The 14,671-nt window shown below is 34.9% G+C and overlaps 1 protein-coding gene and 1 long non-coding RNA gene across 2 annotated transcripts in view; one reads left to right on the top strand and one right to left on the bottom strand.

The window, feature by feature from the left end:
• Window positions 1–507: 507 nt before the first annotated feature.
• Window positions 508–8,368, top strand: LOC121383837. Its single transcript, XR_005959307.1, has 3 exons — window positions 508–859; window positions 5,785–5,869; window positions 8,230–8,368. It is a non-coding gene; the product is annotated as an uncharacterized LOC121383837 (long non-coding RNA).
• LOC121383826 overlaps window positions 8,283–14,671 on the bottom strand; it is a 25,987-nt gene continuing 19,598 nt past the window's right edge. The window contains exons 4-6 of the mRNA XM_041513928.1: window positions 9,915–10,009; window positions 9,269–9,395; window positions 8,283–8,418 (exon numbers count right to left, since the gene is read on the bottom strand). Of these exons, the coding sequence (XP_041369862.1) occupies window positions 8,350–8,418; window positions 9,269–9,395; window positions 9,915–10,009 (291 nt within the window). The 3' untranslated portion in view covers window positions 8,283–8,349. The remainder of the gene's footprint in view (window positions 8,419–9,268; window positions 9,396–9,914; window positions 10,010–14,671) is intronic.

Below are 14,671 nucleotides of genomic sequence, written 5' to 3'. Positions count from 1 at the left end.
AGTTCAGTGTTTTTCAAAGTACCTTTAAAATATCACATTTCGTTATCAGTGACAAAATCGACCTTTCTCTATAATGAGCCACGTCTTAAATACCTCAAAACACTTCTAAAAGAAGCCATTGACGTCAGACGCCGCGTTAATACAAAATTATCATGTGACCCTATCAGCTGTAAAAATGGCCGCGACGTCATACTTTTTACGCGACATCATTGACAGAGCTCTCTTGAAAATCGTTATTGGTGTAGTTTTAATCGAATTACAAATTAAATAATTATATCAGCTGGAAAGACGATAAAACGCTGTGTAATTACATGTATTTAATATCACTGTATTTTATTGGGAAGCTGTAATATTTGTGTTGAAAAGTGAGTCATTTAAGCTGGTGGCAGATATGCAGCGCAAAGTGACGTCAAACTTTGTCATACCTACTGTATGTTGTTGAAAATAAGTTTGCAGCGTTGCGTCATAGCTGTGACGTAAGTTAGTTGTTCACATGACTTCCACCATGGAAACTAGAGCACTGTTTATGACGTCAAAAGGTATCTAGGGAAAGAAATTTCTTTCCCCACATATCTCTGCCCATATGGGTAATAAAACTACTGCTGCCGCCACAGAGGCTACTCTTGTCTCAAAATCACACAAGGAATCTTTTACAAGTAATTTTACATACATTGTACAAAGTTTGATGGTATTAATTGAAGTGGGTTCTTGGGAAAACAGAGTTCACTGAGAACAATCGATCCTGCGATCTATCGCAACTCGAGCGGGTGCTCTACCAGCGAGTTACGTCCCGCCCCTGAACAGTGAATTGAAGAGCAAAGCAGTGTTGTTGGAATCTTGTTCATTTAATAACAAAGAGGTAAAAAAAACCCCAACGATACACGTACATACTAGTATCTAAATTGCTTACTCGGCCGTTTTAGTTAAAACATATATGATTATGTCAGAGACCTGTGTTTTGTCAGCAACGATGAATGGGTCTTACGAATTGGCGAAGTTATTTAAAGTCGGATTTCAGTTCTTTCCTTCATTTCGAAGCTTGTGTCATATAATAATTTTTTATATGCAGACTACGAGACTAAATCCAGATGTTTGTATTGGAACAAATTTTTTTATAAAGTAATCATAAATTAATTGTATACTGGGGCTGCACTAGAACACTTGCAATCGTCGACACGATTTGACACACACACAAGCACGCGCGCACACACACATACACACACACACACTAGTTGTACTACAGAAACTGATAAGACTGTCAGTGTTGATTACTGGTATTTATTGTAATTCCTTAGAACACAGAAAATAAAACTTGAATAGAAAATATTTATTTTAATTTTAAAAACTATATATATATATATATATATATATATATATATATATATATATGAATGAATAAAAAAAAAATACATTAGCTACACACAATGAATCTTTTTACCTAGACAGAAAACAAAACGTCAGTATAAAATAAAGTACAAGTATTTTTTTTAAAAAGAAATACACAATAGCAATCCATGATATGGAAGACTGTAAGCACTAATCAAACATACAGTAAACAGTACATGAATGTTATGTACAATGAATAGTTTAACTACTGGCTAAAGATAAGCACAGAAAAGCAAAACGTGTCTATAAAATACATTATTTGATTCTGAAAAATAAATAAAATAAAAAAGCAGGCGTGTGTGTAAGGGGGGGGGGGGGGGGGGGGGGGTCGTAGCACAACCGTAAGTTAGATAACTTGTGCCCAATCCATTTATATGCAATAAAATATGTTTCAATCAAACTGTAGCTGCTTGATTATGCTAGCGTTGGTTTGGTTGGCCAAATGGACTATTATCTGGACACGTGATAACAGTTTATAAATCTCTATGGAGGGAGTCATAAATGAAGAATGGTCAGTAAGATTGATTTCAGTAGATTGTCACTCTACCAACAATAACAATTAACAGTCGGCAACAAAAAAAAATATCTGACATTTTTAACAAGTGATAATTATCAATATTCTGTATTCTTAACGGTCTACAGATAAATTAGTCCTACATAATAATAATAATGATAATAATAATAATAATGATGATAATGATAATAATAATAATGATGATAATAATAATAATTAATAATAATAATAATAATAATAATAATAATAATAATAATTAAAAAAGACAGCAAACAAAAAGAAAAGAAAGAAAAAAAAGTTAAAAAAAGCAAACAAACAAATGAACAAAAAAAATAAAAAAAAATAACACAATAAGAGGTATGTTAAATAACACGTCAGCAAACTGGTACACACGTACTTTTAACATTGGAGATTTGTTTGAGGAAATTCCCGCCTATACATAATGCTATTAGTGGAAAATGAGTCAGTTTTGGTAGGTGCATTTCTTTTACAATGATATCAGGCAAGCAAAGGTGCATATAAAAGACGAAGAGAGTATAAAGCATTCCTTATATATAAAACAGTTAATAACACTAATTCATAACATTACTGATACTAAAATACAGTTCACAAATATTCATGTCAATAATAACACTGTTCATATTTTAATATTTTGTTTCAAAATACTGGGAAGACATTTTGTTTTGCAAACGTTGAGTAAAAAATAATATATCTTATGTTAAAAGTTACATAATTTGGAAATATATGATTTTGGACAGAGCCAGTTTTCAACATGTGTGTGTATGTGTGTTCGTGTGCATTGTATACACAACAACGTATATATGATTGTTTGTAAACCATATCCCCATGCCCCTCTCCCCACAACCAGCAACATATTTCAAACAACTATTTCACAATTAATCACTTGGAATTTTAAAAACAATTCTTTAAAACATTTTGATTGATACCCACTTTTTGCACCCTTGTTTTGGCTTCGTACACAATAAATATAGCATACCTTACCATAATTTCACTTTAAATCCATATTTCGTAAAATGTACAATTTTTTATCACAAGATTTTGTTCAAACACATTCAGGTGCATTAGTAATGTCAAAAAAATAGCAATTGTTTTATAAGTTCTAAATAACAAACACTTCCTGTTATAGTCTGTTTCAGAAACATTTAGATTGTGCAAATGAGATAAATATAAATGGTGTTCCATGCTCCTTAGTTTGGACAAAATGACAATATAAAAAAAGCCAATATAAAAATATTTGATCATTATTCAACACAAATTGTGTTATTAACTGTGTAAATGAACACAAATAGTGTTCGTTAGACATATAGGACAATCAATGATAATTTTGAAACAGACTATAGCTAAAATACGCCATGCAATCTTCAAAGTCTGTGTGCAGCCATTTTGCATTGTGTCACTGGATTCATAAATTGCAACAAGGTATGTACTGAAGCTTCTATGTATTTTTGGCAATTTATTTAACGTTTCCGGAAGAAAAAAAATGTCTATCGATTTCAGGGCTTATATGGTCCAATTTAGGGTCTTTTGTGAACTTGCCCGTCACGTTTCATTGGTCATTGCAAATGGTGGACAGCATAGTTTTAGTCCCTAAATTTTACTTATATTGACCCTAAAAAGCCCCTAAATTTAGGTTTGAAATTTTTGTATGAACCATGTTAAAGGGACATTCCTGACTTTGCTCCATTGTAACCTGTTTCAGACTAATAAAATATTTCTACAATTAAACTTACATATTAAATATATTTTCTTGTTTAGAATATCAGTGTCTGTATATTCAATGTGTTTTTGGTCGTCTTAATATTTCTAAGAAGCCCAAACTGGATTTTGTCTTCAAATAATTTTGTACGTAAAACCCCCACAATATTTTAGGAAATAAAATGAAATTTAACCTAGTACAAATATTAGAACGATCAGAAACACGTTTAATATACAGCCACTAATATTTTATGCAGAAAAATATATTTGATATGTAATTACATTCGTTAAACAGTCTCTGTTAGTCAATAACATATTAAAAATTGCAGCAAACTCAGGAATGTCCCTTTAAGTAATTGTGGATTAAAAGCTTGTTGGTTAGTAGTGTTTCCGTCTCAAGTTTTGGTATTGCACTCATTAAATTGTAAATATTCGTCAGCGTTTTCAGTTCAAATTTTCCATAACAGTTAACTGCTTTACTAGGCAAAGCACCAACTTTATTTACATATCGCGAAGGGCATTCCCGGTAACCATGTGCTATAAATAGTAGCGTTGAATACGGTATAGTTCCGGCAGTTGAGTTGAAGACGGAAAAGTGTATTTAATTTTTGTATTCAGGACTGTATTTATATAGTAAGATTTAATGGGTATGTAATAAATAATAGTTTGATGATACACTGTAACTAGGGGCAGGTTAAATACTCACTTAGTACCACGCAAAAAGATTGGTTCTGGATGATACAGAAGTCAAGCAATGAATCCAGATTAGTGAGCTTAGCACAGATTAATATTAAACTAATGCTATTAGTTGTGTGACATATTTCAGTACTTGGTATACTTTAACTTTATTTCCATTCACTCAGGCCGTCAAACGACAGCATATGAGGACATATTTTACAATAGTTATTTACAGTGACAAGATGACAACAGGAGTTCTTCATAGAATATATACAGACATAATTCAAAATATCTATATACACATTTTAAAAAGAAGACACATGGTGACAGAACATTTAAATAAAGCAGATAAATCTTTATACGTCAGTACTTTTAAAAGTATAAAATGATATCGGAGATGTTTATCTATGGTTTACTAAATTTACTTGTAATTTCAGAGATTAGTTTTGACAATTTACGGAGAGTGCTTATTTTATTACAATTAAACAGTTCTTTGAATTTAAGTGCTAGGTTTTTTATAATAATATGGCTTTATAAACCTTTTGCGTGTATTTGTAAAATAATTACATTTAAATAAGTAGTGATATTCATCTCCAATATCATTTTCTTTGCACAATGTACATAATCTATTTTCGACTGGGATGCTATTCCAGCGTCCTGTTTCTATGGGTAAATAATGATTACATGTTCTGAATTTCAGAAGGTTGATCCACAATTTTTCGGGTAATTTAATAAAGTATTTTTCCAAATTTAAAGTTTGTTTAAAAATAGAATATGTTTTGCCTTTGGATGTAGACTCGATGTTGTTATGCCATGTTTGTAGGTACTGGTCTAGTTGCCTTCGTTTAACATGCTCAGTTAGTATTTTTACGGATGGGAAATTTTTCGACATATAAATATATCGGTCATGCCTAGGTTATTTAACAGGTGTATTAAATTTTCTAGCCAGTTATAGCTGTGTCGTTTGCAACAGATTCTTTTATCATATAATTAAGAATTAAATTAGTGATTTTTGTAGATTTACCTTTAACTATACGTGCCCAGAATCCTATAATTCTTTGATCTATAACTAGTTTTAGTGGCGTTCTACCAAGTTCCCCATTAAACATAAAAATAGATGTCTAAGAAAATTTATATAAATATTTTCTATTATGTCCACATTTTCGTATCCCCAGATTTCCCAGCCATACAAAAGTATTGGGAGGACCATTGAATCAAATAATTTAAGCTTGCAATCAATTGGCAAATTATTATCCTTGGCTTTAGATAAAACAAAATATATTGCTTTAGTTGCACGCTGAATTAAACATTGTTTTGTTATTTTAAATTTGTTTTGTTTAGTGAACGTTAAACCTAAATATTTGTATTCTTTAACATTTTGAAGAGACTTATCTCCGAGAGTAAACTTTTTCTTATAGTCATTTGCATTTTCATTAAATATTATTATTTTTGTTTTTTCACTGTTTACTTTAAGTTTCCATTTTTTGCAGTATTCCAAAAAGACATTTAGATTTTTTTGCAAATCGTGAGCATTGGTTGCTAGTAGTGCAGTATCGTCGGCATATAGGAGACAAAGTAAGTGGATACCGATGTCTAGAAAGCAATCGTGGTCATCTATAGCGGTGGCTACCCCCTAGCAGTTAGAATTTAGTAGGTGGTTTTCTAAGTCATTTAAATAAAGTGAAAATAGGACAGGTGACAAATTTTCATCTTGGCGGACTCCGGTATTGCAAGAAAACAATTTTGAGCATTCGTTATTTAAACTGATACAGGATTTATACCTTGATACATTTTTTGGATAATTCTAAGGAATTTGCCATTTATGTTATAGTTTAATAATTTTTGCCAAAGGAAGCTTCTTGATATCGTATCAAATGCCTTTTGGAAATCAATAAACGCACAGAATAATTTCTTTTTTCTTCTTTTTAAAATTTCGATTAGAGAATATATATTAAACAGATGGTCGGTTGTGGAGTAGCCTTTTCGAAAGGCAGTCTGGGCTTCAGTTAAGATATTATTTTCTTCAAGGTAGTCATTTAGTTGTTTATTTAGGATCGTTGTAAATAGTTTTGAGCTACAGCATAATAAGGTTATTGGTCTATAATTTTCTGGCATAGAACGGCTTCCTTTATTTTTAAAGATTGGCTTAATCATTCCTATCAGCCATTCATTTGGGAAAATACTATTATCTAGCATAACATTGAATAGTTTTGTGTATATTGGCAACATTTTGTCCACAGTAGATTTAATGTACTCATTTGTAATATTATCAATTCCGGAAGCTTTTCCATTTTTAAGTTGTTTTATTGCATTTGTAACTTCTCTTTCTTCAATCGGTTTATCTAGAGCGTCATTATATAATTCGACAGTTTCAAAATCTGTATATTGGTTTATATCATTATCCATAGGATCTCCTTCATTTGCTTTTTCAAAAAAGTTGCTAAGTTCGTTTAGTGATGGGAAATTATTATTCACAGTTATTGGTTTTAATAATTTATAAAAAGATTTTGGGTCATTTAATTTCAGATCGCGCATTTGTTTTTCTGCTTTGTATTTATAAGCTGCATTTTCTTTAAATAAACACTTCTTATATGATCTGCTTGCGTTAATTAATCTCTGTTTGTTTTCTGCACTTTTATATACTGAATATGTTTTCTTTGCCACATGGTATTTTTTTCTAGAGACAAGACACGTGCCAAATAGAGGTCGCTTGGTTTTAAATTTAGTCCGTGCACGAGCACCGTTTGGCACACGACCGAATGTTGACACTGCAGTCTATAAATAGATTTTTCATAACCTCAATCGCTTTGTTGACACGTGTGTGTGCATCGTGTGTGTGCATCGTTCATGTCGTTACACAAAATGCTGGAGATACTATCAAGTGACTTTTGGTCAAACTTATTGACAAATTGCTGTCTTTTGTCAGGTATCCATTTACGAATTTTTATGTTTGTTGAATCTACAGTGTTATGTCTGTTTTTATTAATTTCTTCTGTTAATGTGAGAGCTTGATAGTGATATGAATTAATATTGAAGGTCAAAGCGCAGTGTGCATCTGAGAAAAGTGGGTCAAAATTACAGACCTGAAAATTATTTATTATGTTAAAAATCTGGTGGCTACCAATAACATAATGAACGACACTACTGTCTTTGCATGTTAGTTTTCCAATATATTTATCATTACCTATTCTACCATTAGCTATGTATAGGTTATGTGTTTTACACAGGTTTTATACAGTGAGAGAGGAAACTCAATGCTGTCACCTAGTCTACTCAATTCAAACATGTCTATTTGGTAGACTGTAAAGTTTGGGTTTATTTAATGACACCGCCACAGCATATTTGTTAATTAAACATTGATTATTGGATGTAAAACATTTGGATAATTTCAAAATATAGTCTTAGAGAGGAAACCGTCAATAGTTTCCCATTAGTAGCAAGGGCTCTTTTATATGCACCATCTCATAGACAGAATAGCACATACCACAGCCTTTGATATACCAGTCGTGGTGCATATTTGGTAAAAGGTAAAGTTTTGAGCATATTTGTTAATTAAACATTGGTTATTGGATGTCAAACATTTCGATAATTCTGACAAATTTTAAGTTTTCAAAGGAAATTCATTAAATATTTTTTCCATTACTGATCTTGCATATGAATTTTCTCACAGATGACAAGACGGCCCAATATGTTATACAGGTCGTAACTACATTTCCATGTAAAACTGCCAGGGCTGTTTGGAATACATGTAGGTGTAACACCGTCCTCAAACTTACAAACTTGTAAATGTTTTTGTTATGTTATTTGTTAAATTTCACTGGTTAGCTTACTCACATTAAAAAAAGGTCTCTTGTTATTTCAGTAATGCCATTTGTTAAATTCCAAATGTTAAATTAATGGTATTTATTTTTGAATTTTGTTTTTGTGTTTTTTAGTCATAAGTTCAAATTCATGACTATGGGAATGAAACACTGAGAGTTCCAGGCCTGTATAAACCATGAAGAAGATCTACAAACATCTCTCAACAAACTCTCCATAGAAAAAAGAAGCCTTCATCAAATACTTTCATACGTTGTTCCCGTGCTATCCAGTCTGCCACAGCGAAACGTGAACAAGAAACCATCCTGAAATAAAACAAAAATTAAAAGTTATTTTTAAATGTGAAAAGAAAATCATCCTGAAATAAATTTTTAAAATGTTAATTATTTTTTAATGTGAAAAAAAGAAGAAAGTTTGTTTTGTTTAACAATACCACTAGAGCACATCACTTAATCATCAGCTTTTTATGTTTGTTTAAATATGAAAATAAAAAATATATTAAAGTTAAAATTTCTTGTTTTCCATAAGAGCACATCAATTCATTAATAATTGGCTTTTGGAAGTCAAACATTCTGACATAGTCTTAGAGAGGACACCTGCCACATTTTTCCATTAATAGCAAGGGATCTTTTATTTGCACCATTACACAGACAGGATAGCACATACCATGGTCTTTGAAATATCAACTGTGATACGCTGACTGAAGCGAGGAATAGTCCAATGGGCACGGGGATCGATCCACTTTACCACTGGGTTACATCTCACTCCCTGGTTTTATGTGTGCGATTAGTGCATTTTAAAAATGTTTGTCAATGATAGAAATAAGCAGAATCTTTTACTAGTTCACCGGACAAATACATCTAGAAATCTACTTGTCCACCAACATTTTCACTTGTCCAAATATATGGTTTGTTTTATTCAAGTACAAGTATGATGTTTTTGATTGTTTATAAAGAAACTATTGAACAATATTATTTGTCCACTGGACAACCACCGAGGTGCATTTTGTTTGTAGGAGCAGATTTTTACAAACGGACAAGTGCTTATTTCGAACGCTGTTTGTGGTCAGCTGCAGTGAAATACTGGACAACTTGTGTCCGTGATATATTAAGACCGTGTTATACTGGCCAGAAGAGGACTAACTAATAGACTTACAGCCACCAGAACGGGAAGATCCGTCCAGAAATCGTAGTTCGGCACAGCCTCCAGGCCTCTCGCTCCTTTACAACCCATGTTCCACATCGTCCCAAACACGAAGTACACAAACATGACCACAAACAAACTGAAACAAAGAATGCGATTTATAAAGTGTAATTCCACCGATAGATATAACAATTGACAACACAGACTCCAGGATCATTTGCAAGTGTGGGGGGGGGGGGGGGGGGGAGGGGTTTGAGTCTACATTCAACTACAATGAATATTAGTGATGAATGCACTTTACAATAAGGAATTTTGTAAGTTTGATCCCTCCTGGATCAATGCCTGTAACACTTACATGTACATGAATGAATAAATGCACAAAATACACATCAGCCATTGGATGTCAACACTTATATGAATGTTTAAAGACACCCCAGCACAAAATAAACATCGGTTATTGGATGTCAACACTTACAGGAATGTTTAAAGACACCCCAGCACAAAATACACATCGGCTATTGGATGTCAACACTTACAGAAATGTTTAACGACACCCCAGCACAAAATACACATCAGCTATTGGATGTCAACACTTACAGGAATGTTTAACGACACCCCAGCACAAAATACACATCAGCTATTGGATGTCAACACTTACATGATGACGAGAACCGTTCCTGCACTCAGTTCTGTAGATCTGGTCACGGGGATGAAGGTAACACAGGCACCTGCATACTTGAATGTCATGTTGTACTGAAAAGGAAATAATATGATTTTGTTAGGCGATAGGAACTGGTGCAGTTTCATCATTGAAATAATTGATCTCATCACCCGATCGTTTCATTACACAATCAGTTAAAATTATAGCAGCATAAGAATGATTTGAATTACAAACACCATGCACCTTTTGCTGTGTTCACCAAGAACCTACAACATGCTAATTTTACCTTTAATAGCTACATTTTATTTTTTTCTTCTTTACGTTAAAGCTGGGTTTTTTAATGACTCCACTACAGCACACTGATATATTAATCATTAGCTATTGGATGTCAAACATTTGGTAGTTTTGACATACAGTCTTAGAGAGGAAACCAGCTATAATTTTTCATTAGTAGCAAGGGATCTTTTATTTTGTTTGTTTTATTCAACGACACCACTAGAGCACATTGATTAATTAATCATCGGCTACTGGATGTCAAACATTTGGTATTTCTGACTCATAGTCATCTGAGAAAACCGGCTATATTAAGGACCTGTCAACCTTTAGTCAAGAGAATGCAGGAGGTGAATGTTGAAAAAGCAGGAGATTTTTTAAATTAACACAATTTAACCCAAAATCGCAAGATTAAAAAAAAAAAATATATATTACAATAAGTTATATGAACACTACATAATGTCATATATACTTGTTGACCGTAGATCTTGGCATTTAAAAAAATAAAAAAATAAATTAAAAATATATATAATTATTAAAAAAAATTAAAGTTTAAATATTATTATGATTTAATACATTTTTTTTTTTAAATAACTCTTTTATCCAAAAATGTTCAGAATACGAACAAGAAATAAAAAAATTGATTAGTACATTTATGGTATTACACTTAAGTTACAGCCTTACAGGTTACGTTACATCATCATTTGTGGTTAGTGTAGCATCATTTGTGGTTAGTGTAGCTAAGTACCTAAGACAAATTTATATAAATCTTATAAATTAATATTCAGTTTTTACTATTACGAGGAAGAGTGGTGTGGTACTTATTTAAACTCATTATAATGATGCAATAAATATTGTATTTCCATTAAGTAAAACCTTATTACGGACATTGTGTGAAATTTAACGGAATTATACCCATTTCCGTGAGTAACTTTATGTCAAACACAACATTTATTAATTGTACAAAAATAATCTCTTGAAGTGTATCCTTGTTACCAACATTTTACTGCGCAAACATACAAAATTAACTGACACAAGTATGTTTATATAGCTAATTCAGTAATTGGTCTTTTCGTTGTCTTGCTGTGACATGTTATTTTAACATGCATATTAGTGTGGATCACTGTCAACTCTGGGCCAGAGCCTGGCAATACACAGCCTGTTGAATTAGCGGCAACACGTTTCGTAGCCATAACGATGACAACAAACATAATAACACGTCATTTTATAAACTCCATGTGCTTTTTTAACAATATATATATCCCACTTCGGCAAAGGTTAAACAGTCGGGACAATTCGGCCTGTTACATTCTCGGAAACCGAAAGTAGTCAACATTTTCCGAATGAGAATGAGTGACTTCCCTTATGTTATTTTGGCAAAACAGGATCGATTTTTTTTTTTATGCTTACAAAAATGTCATTTAACAGGAAAAATTGTCTCCCTCACAGGAGGCAGGAGATTTGACCAAATACCGGGAGGCTCCCGCGCAATCCGGGAGGGTTGACAGGTCTGAATATTATTTTTCCTAAAGCAGCAAGGGATTTTTATATGCACTTTCCCACAGACAGGAAAACACATATCACGGTCTTTGACCAGTTGTTGTGCACTTGTTGGGATAAGAAAAAATCCCAATCAGCTGAATGGATCCGCCAAGGTGTTTCGATCCTGCGATGCAAGCACCTCAAGTGAGCACTCAACCGACTGAGCTAAATCCCGCCCCTCGAATCTTTTATATGCACCATCCCACAGACAATATTGCACATACAATGACCTTTAATATACCAGTCATGGTGCCCTGGCTGGAACGAGAGTTTCTTTAATATGTAGGCCTAAGCATGAAAACAAACACCAAAGCCAACATATTTACATCATTCCCATCATCCAAACTGGAGGAACAATAACAGTTAACATTTTCCAATGAATTAATTATGATTTTTTTTTTATTGTAATCGATCATTGGAACATCTTTAAGTTTTTAAATGTCTTAAAGGCTGTCTACAATGACTAATATTTTCACGAGTGTGCAAACAGTATGCTAGGAGAAAGATTGTTAATATTAGTATATTATGTTTATAATAAAACAAGAAATCTGAGTGTACTGCTAAGTCTCAATTCAAGAGCTATAACTGTCAAAAATGGGTAAATCGCTGTGAAAGTCAAACTTGATCTGTAACAATACATGATAAAGATATCTACAAAATTTCTCCCATGTGAGATGTCTAAGGTCCCACGTGATGATGTCTAAGGTCCCATGTGATGTCTAAGGTCCCAGGTCCCCTGTGATGATGTCTAAGATCCCCTGTGATGATGTTTAAGTTCCCCTGTGATGATGTCTAAGGTCCCAGGTCCCCTGTGATGATGTCCCAAGTCCTCTGTGATGATGTCTAAGGCCCCAGGTCTCCTGTGATTATGTCTAAGGTCCCCTGTGATGATGTCTAAGGTCCCATGTGATGTCTAAGGTCCCAGGTCCCGTGATGATGTCTAAGGTCCCCTGTGATGATGTCTAAGATCCCCTGTGATGATGTCTAAGGTCCCCTGTGATGATGTCTAAGATCCCCTGTGATGATGTCTAAGATCCCCTGTGATGATGTCTAAGGTCCCATGCGAATGTCATGGTTGGTGCGGTGGGTCGTCCTACTCTGGTAGATTCCAATAGGATTCATTACATGCACTAACCTAACAAGAAGACTGGGTGAATGTCATGGTTGATGCGGTGGGGACATCCTACTCTGGTAGATTCCTATAGGATTCATTACAAGCACTAACCTAACAAGAAGACTGGGTGAATGTCATGGTTGGTGCGGTGGGGACGTCCTACTCTGGTAGATTCCTATAGGATTCATTACAAGCACTAACCTGACAAGAAGACTGGGTGAATGTCATGGTTGGTGCGGTGGGGACATCCTACTCTGGTAGATTCCTATAGGATTCATTACAAGCACTAACCTAACAAGAAGACTGGGTGAATGTCATGGTTGGTGCGGTGGGGACATCCTACTCTGGTAGATTCCTATAGGATTCATTACAAACACTAACCTAACAAGAAGACTGGGTGAATGTCATGGTTGGTGCGGTGGGGACATCCTACTCTAGTAGATTCCTATAGGATTCATTACAAGCACTAACCTAACAAGAAGACTGGGTGAATGTCATGGTTGGTGCGGTGGGGACATCCTACTCTGGTAGATTCCTATAGGATTCATTACAAGCACTAACCTAACAAGAAGACTGGGTGAATGTCATGGTTGGTGCGGTGGGGACATCCTACTCTGGTAGATTCCTATAGGATTCATTACAAGCACTAACCTAACAAGAAGACTGGGTGAATGTCATGGTTGGTGCGGTGAAGTTTGTTTTTGTTTTTTATTTAACCACGCCGCTAGAGCACATTGATTTTTTATCTTATCATCGGCTATTGGACGTCAAACATATGGTCATTCTGACACTGTTTTTAGAGGAAACCCGCTGTCGCCACATAGGCTACTCTTTTTATGACAGGCAGCAAGGGATCTTTTATTTGCGCTTCCCACAGGCAGGATAGCACAAACCATGGCCTTTGTTGAACCAGTTATGGATCACTGGTCGGTGCAAGTGGTTTACACCTACCCATTGAGCCTTGCGGAGCACTCCCTCAGGGTTTGGAGTCGGTATCTCGATTAAAAATCCCATGCCTCGACTGGGATCCGAACCCAGTACCTACCAGCCTGTAGACCGATGGCCTGCCACGACGCCACCGAGGCCGGTTTGGTGCGGTGAGGACATCCTACTCTGGTAGATTCCTATAGGATTCATTACAAGCACTAACCTGACAAGACTTGGTGAATGTGATGGTTGGTGCGGTGGGGACATCCTACTCTGGTAGATTGCTATATAGGATTCATTACACGCACTAACCTGACAAGACTTGGTGAATGTGATGGTTGGTGCCGCGGGTCATCCTACTCTGGTAGACTGCTATATAGGATTCATTACACGCACTAACCTGACAAGACTTGGTGAATGTGATGGTTGGTGCGGTGGGGACATCCTACTCTGGTAGATTCCTATAGGATTCATTACACGCACTAACCTGACAAGACTTGGTGAATGTGATGGTTGGTGCCGCGGGCCGTCCTACTCTGGTAGACTGCTATATAGGATTCATTACACGCACTAACCTGACAAGACTTGGTGAATGTGATGGTTGGTGCGGTGGGGACATCCTACTCTGGCAGATTCCTATAGGATTCATTACACGCACTAACCTGACAAGACTTGGTGAATGTGATGGTTGGTGCCGCGGGTCGTCCTACTCTGGTAGACTGCTATATAGGATTCATTACTCGCACTAACCTGACAAGACTTGGTGAATGTGATGGTTGGTGCCGTGGGTCATCCTACTCTGGTAGACTGCTATATAGGATTCATTACACGCACTAACCTGACAAGACTTGGTGAATGTGATGGTTGGTGCCGCGGGTCGTCCTACTCTGGTAGACTG

The sequence above is a fragment of the Gigantopelta aegis genome, chromosome 2 (assembly GCF_016097555.1).
Source record: "Gigantopelta aegis isolate Gae_Host chromosome 2, Gae_host_genome, whole genome shotgun sequence".
NCBI classification, from domain to species: domain Eukaryota; kingdom Metazoa; phylum Mollusca; class Gastropoda; order Neomphalida; family Peltospiridae; genus Gigantopelta; species Gigantopelta aegis.
The sequence above is the reverse complement of the archived record's forward strand: the minus strand, read 5'-3'. Positions and strand labels throughout refer to the sequence as shown.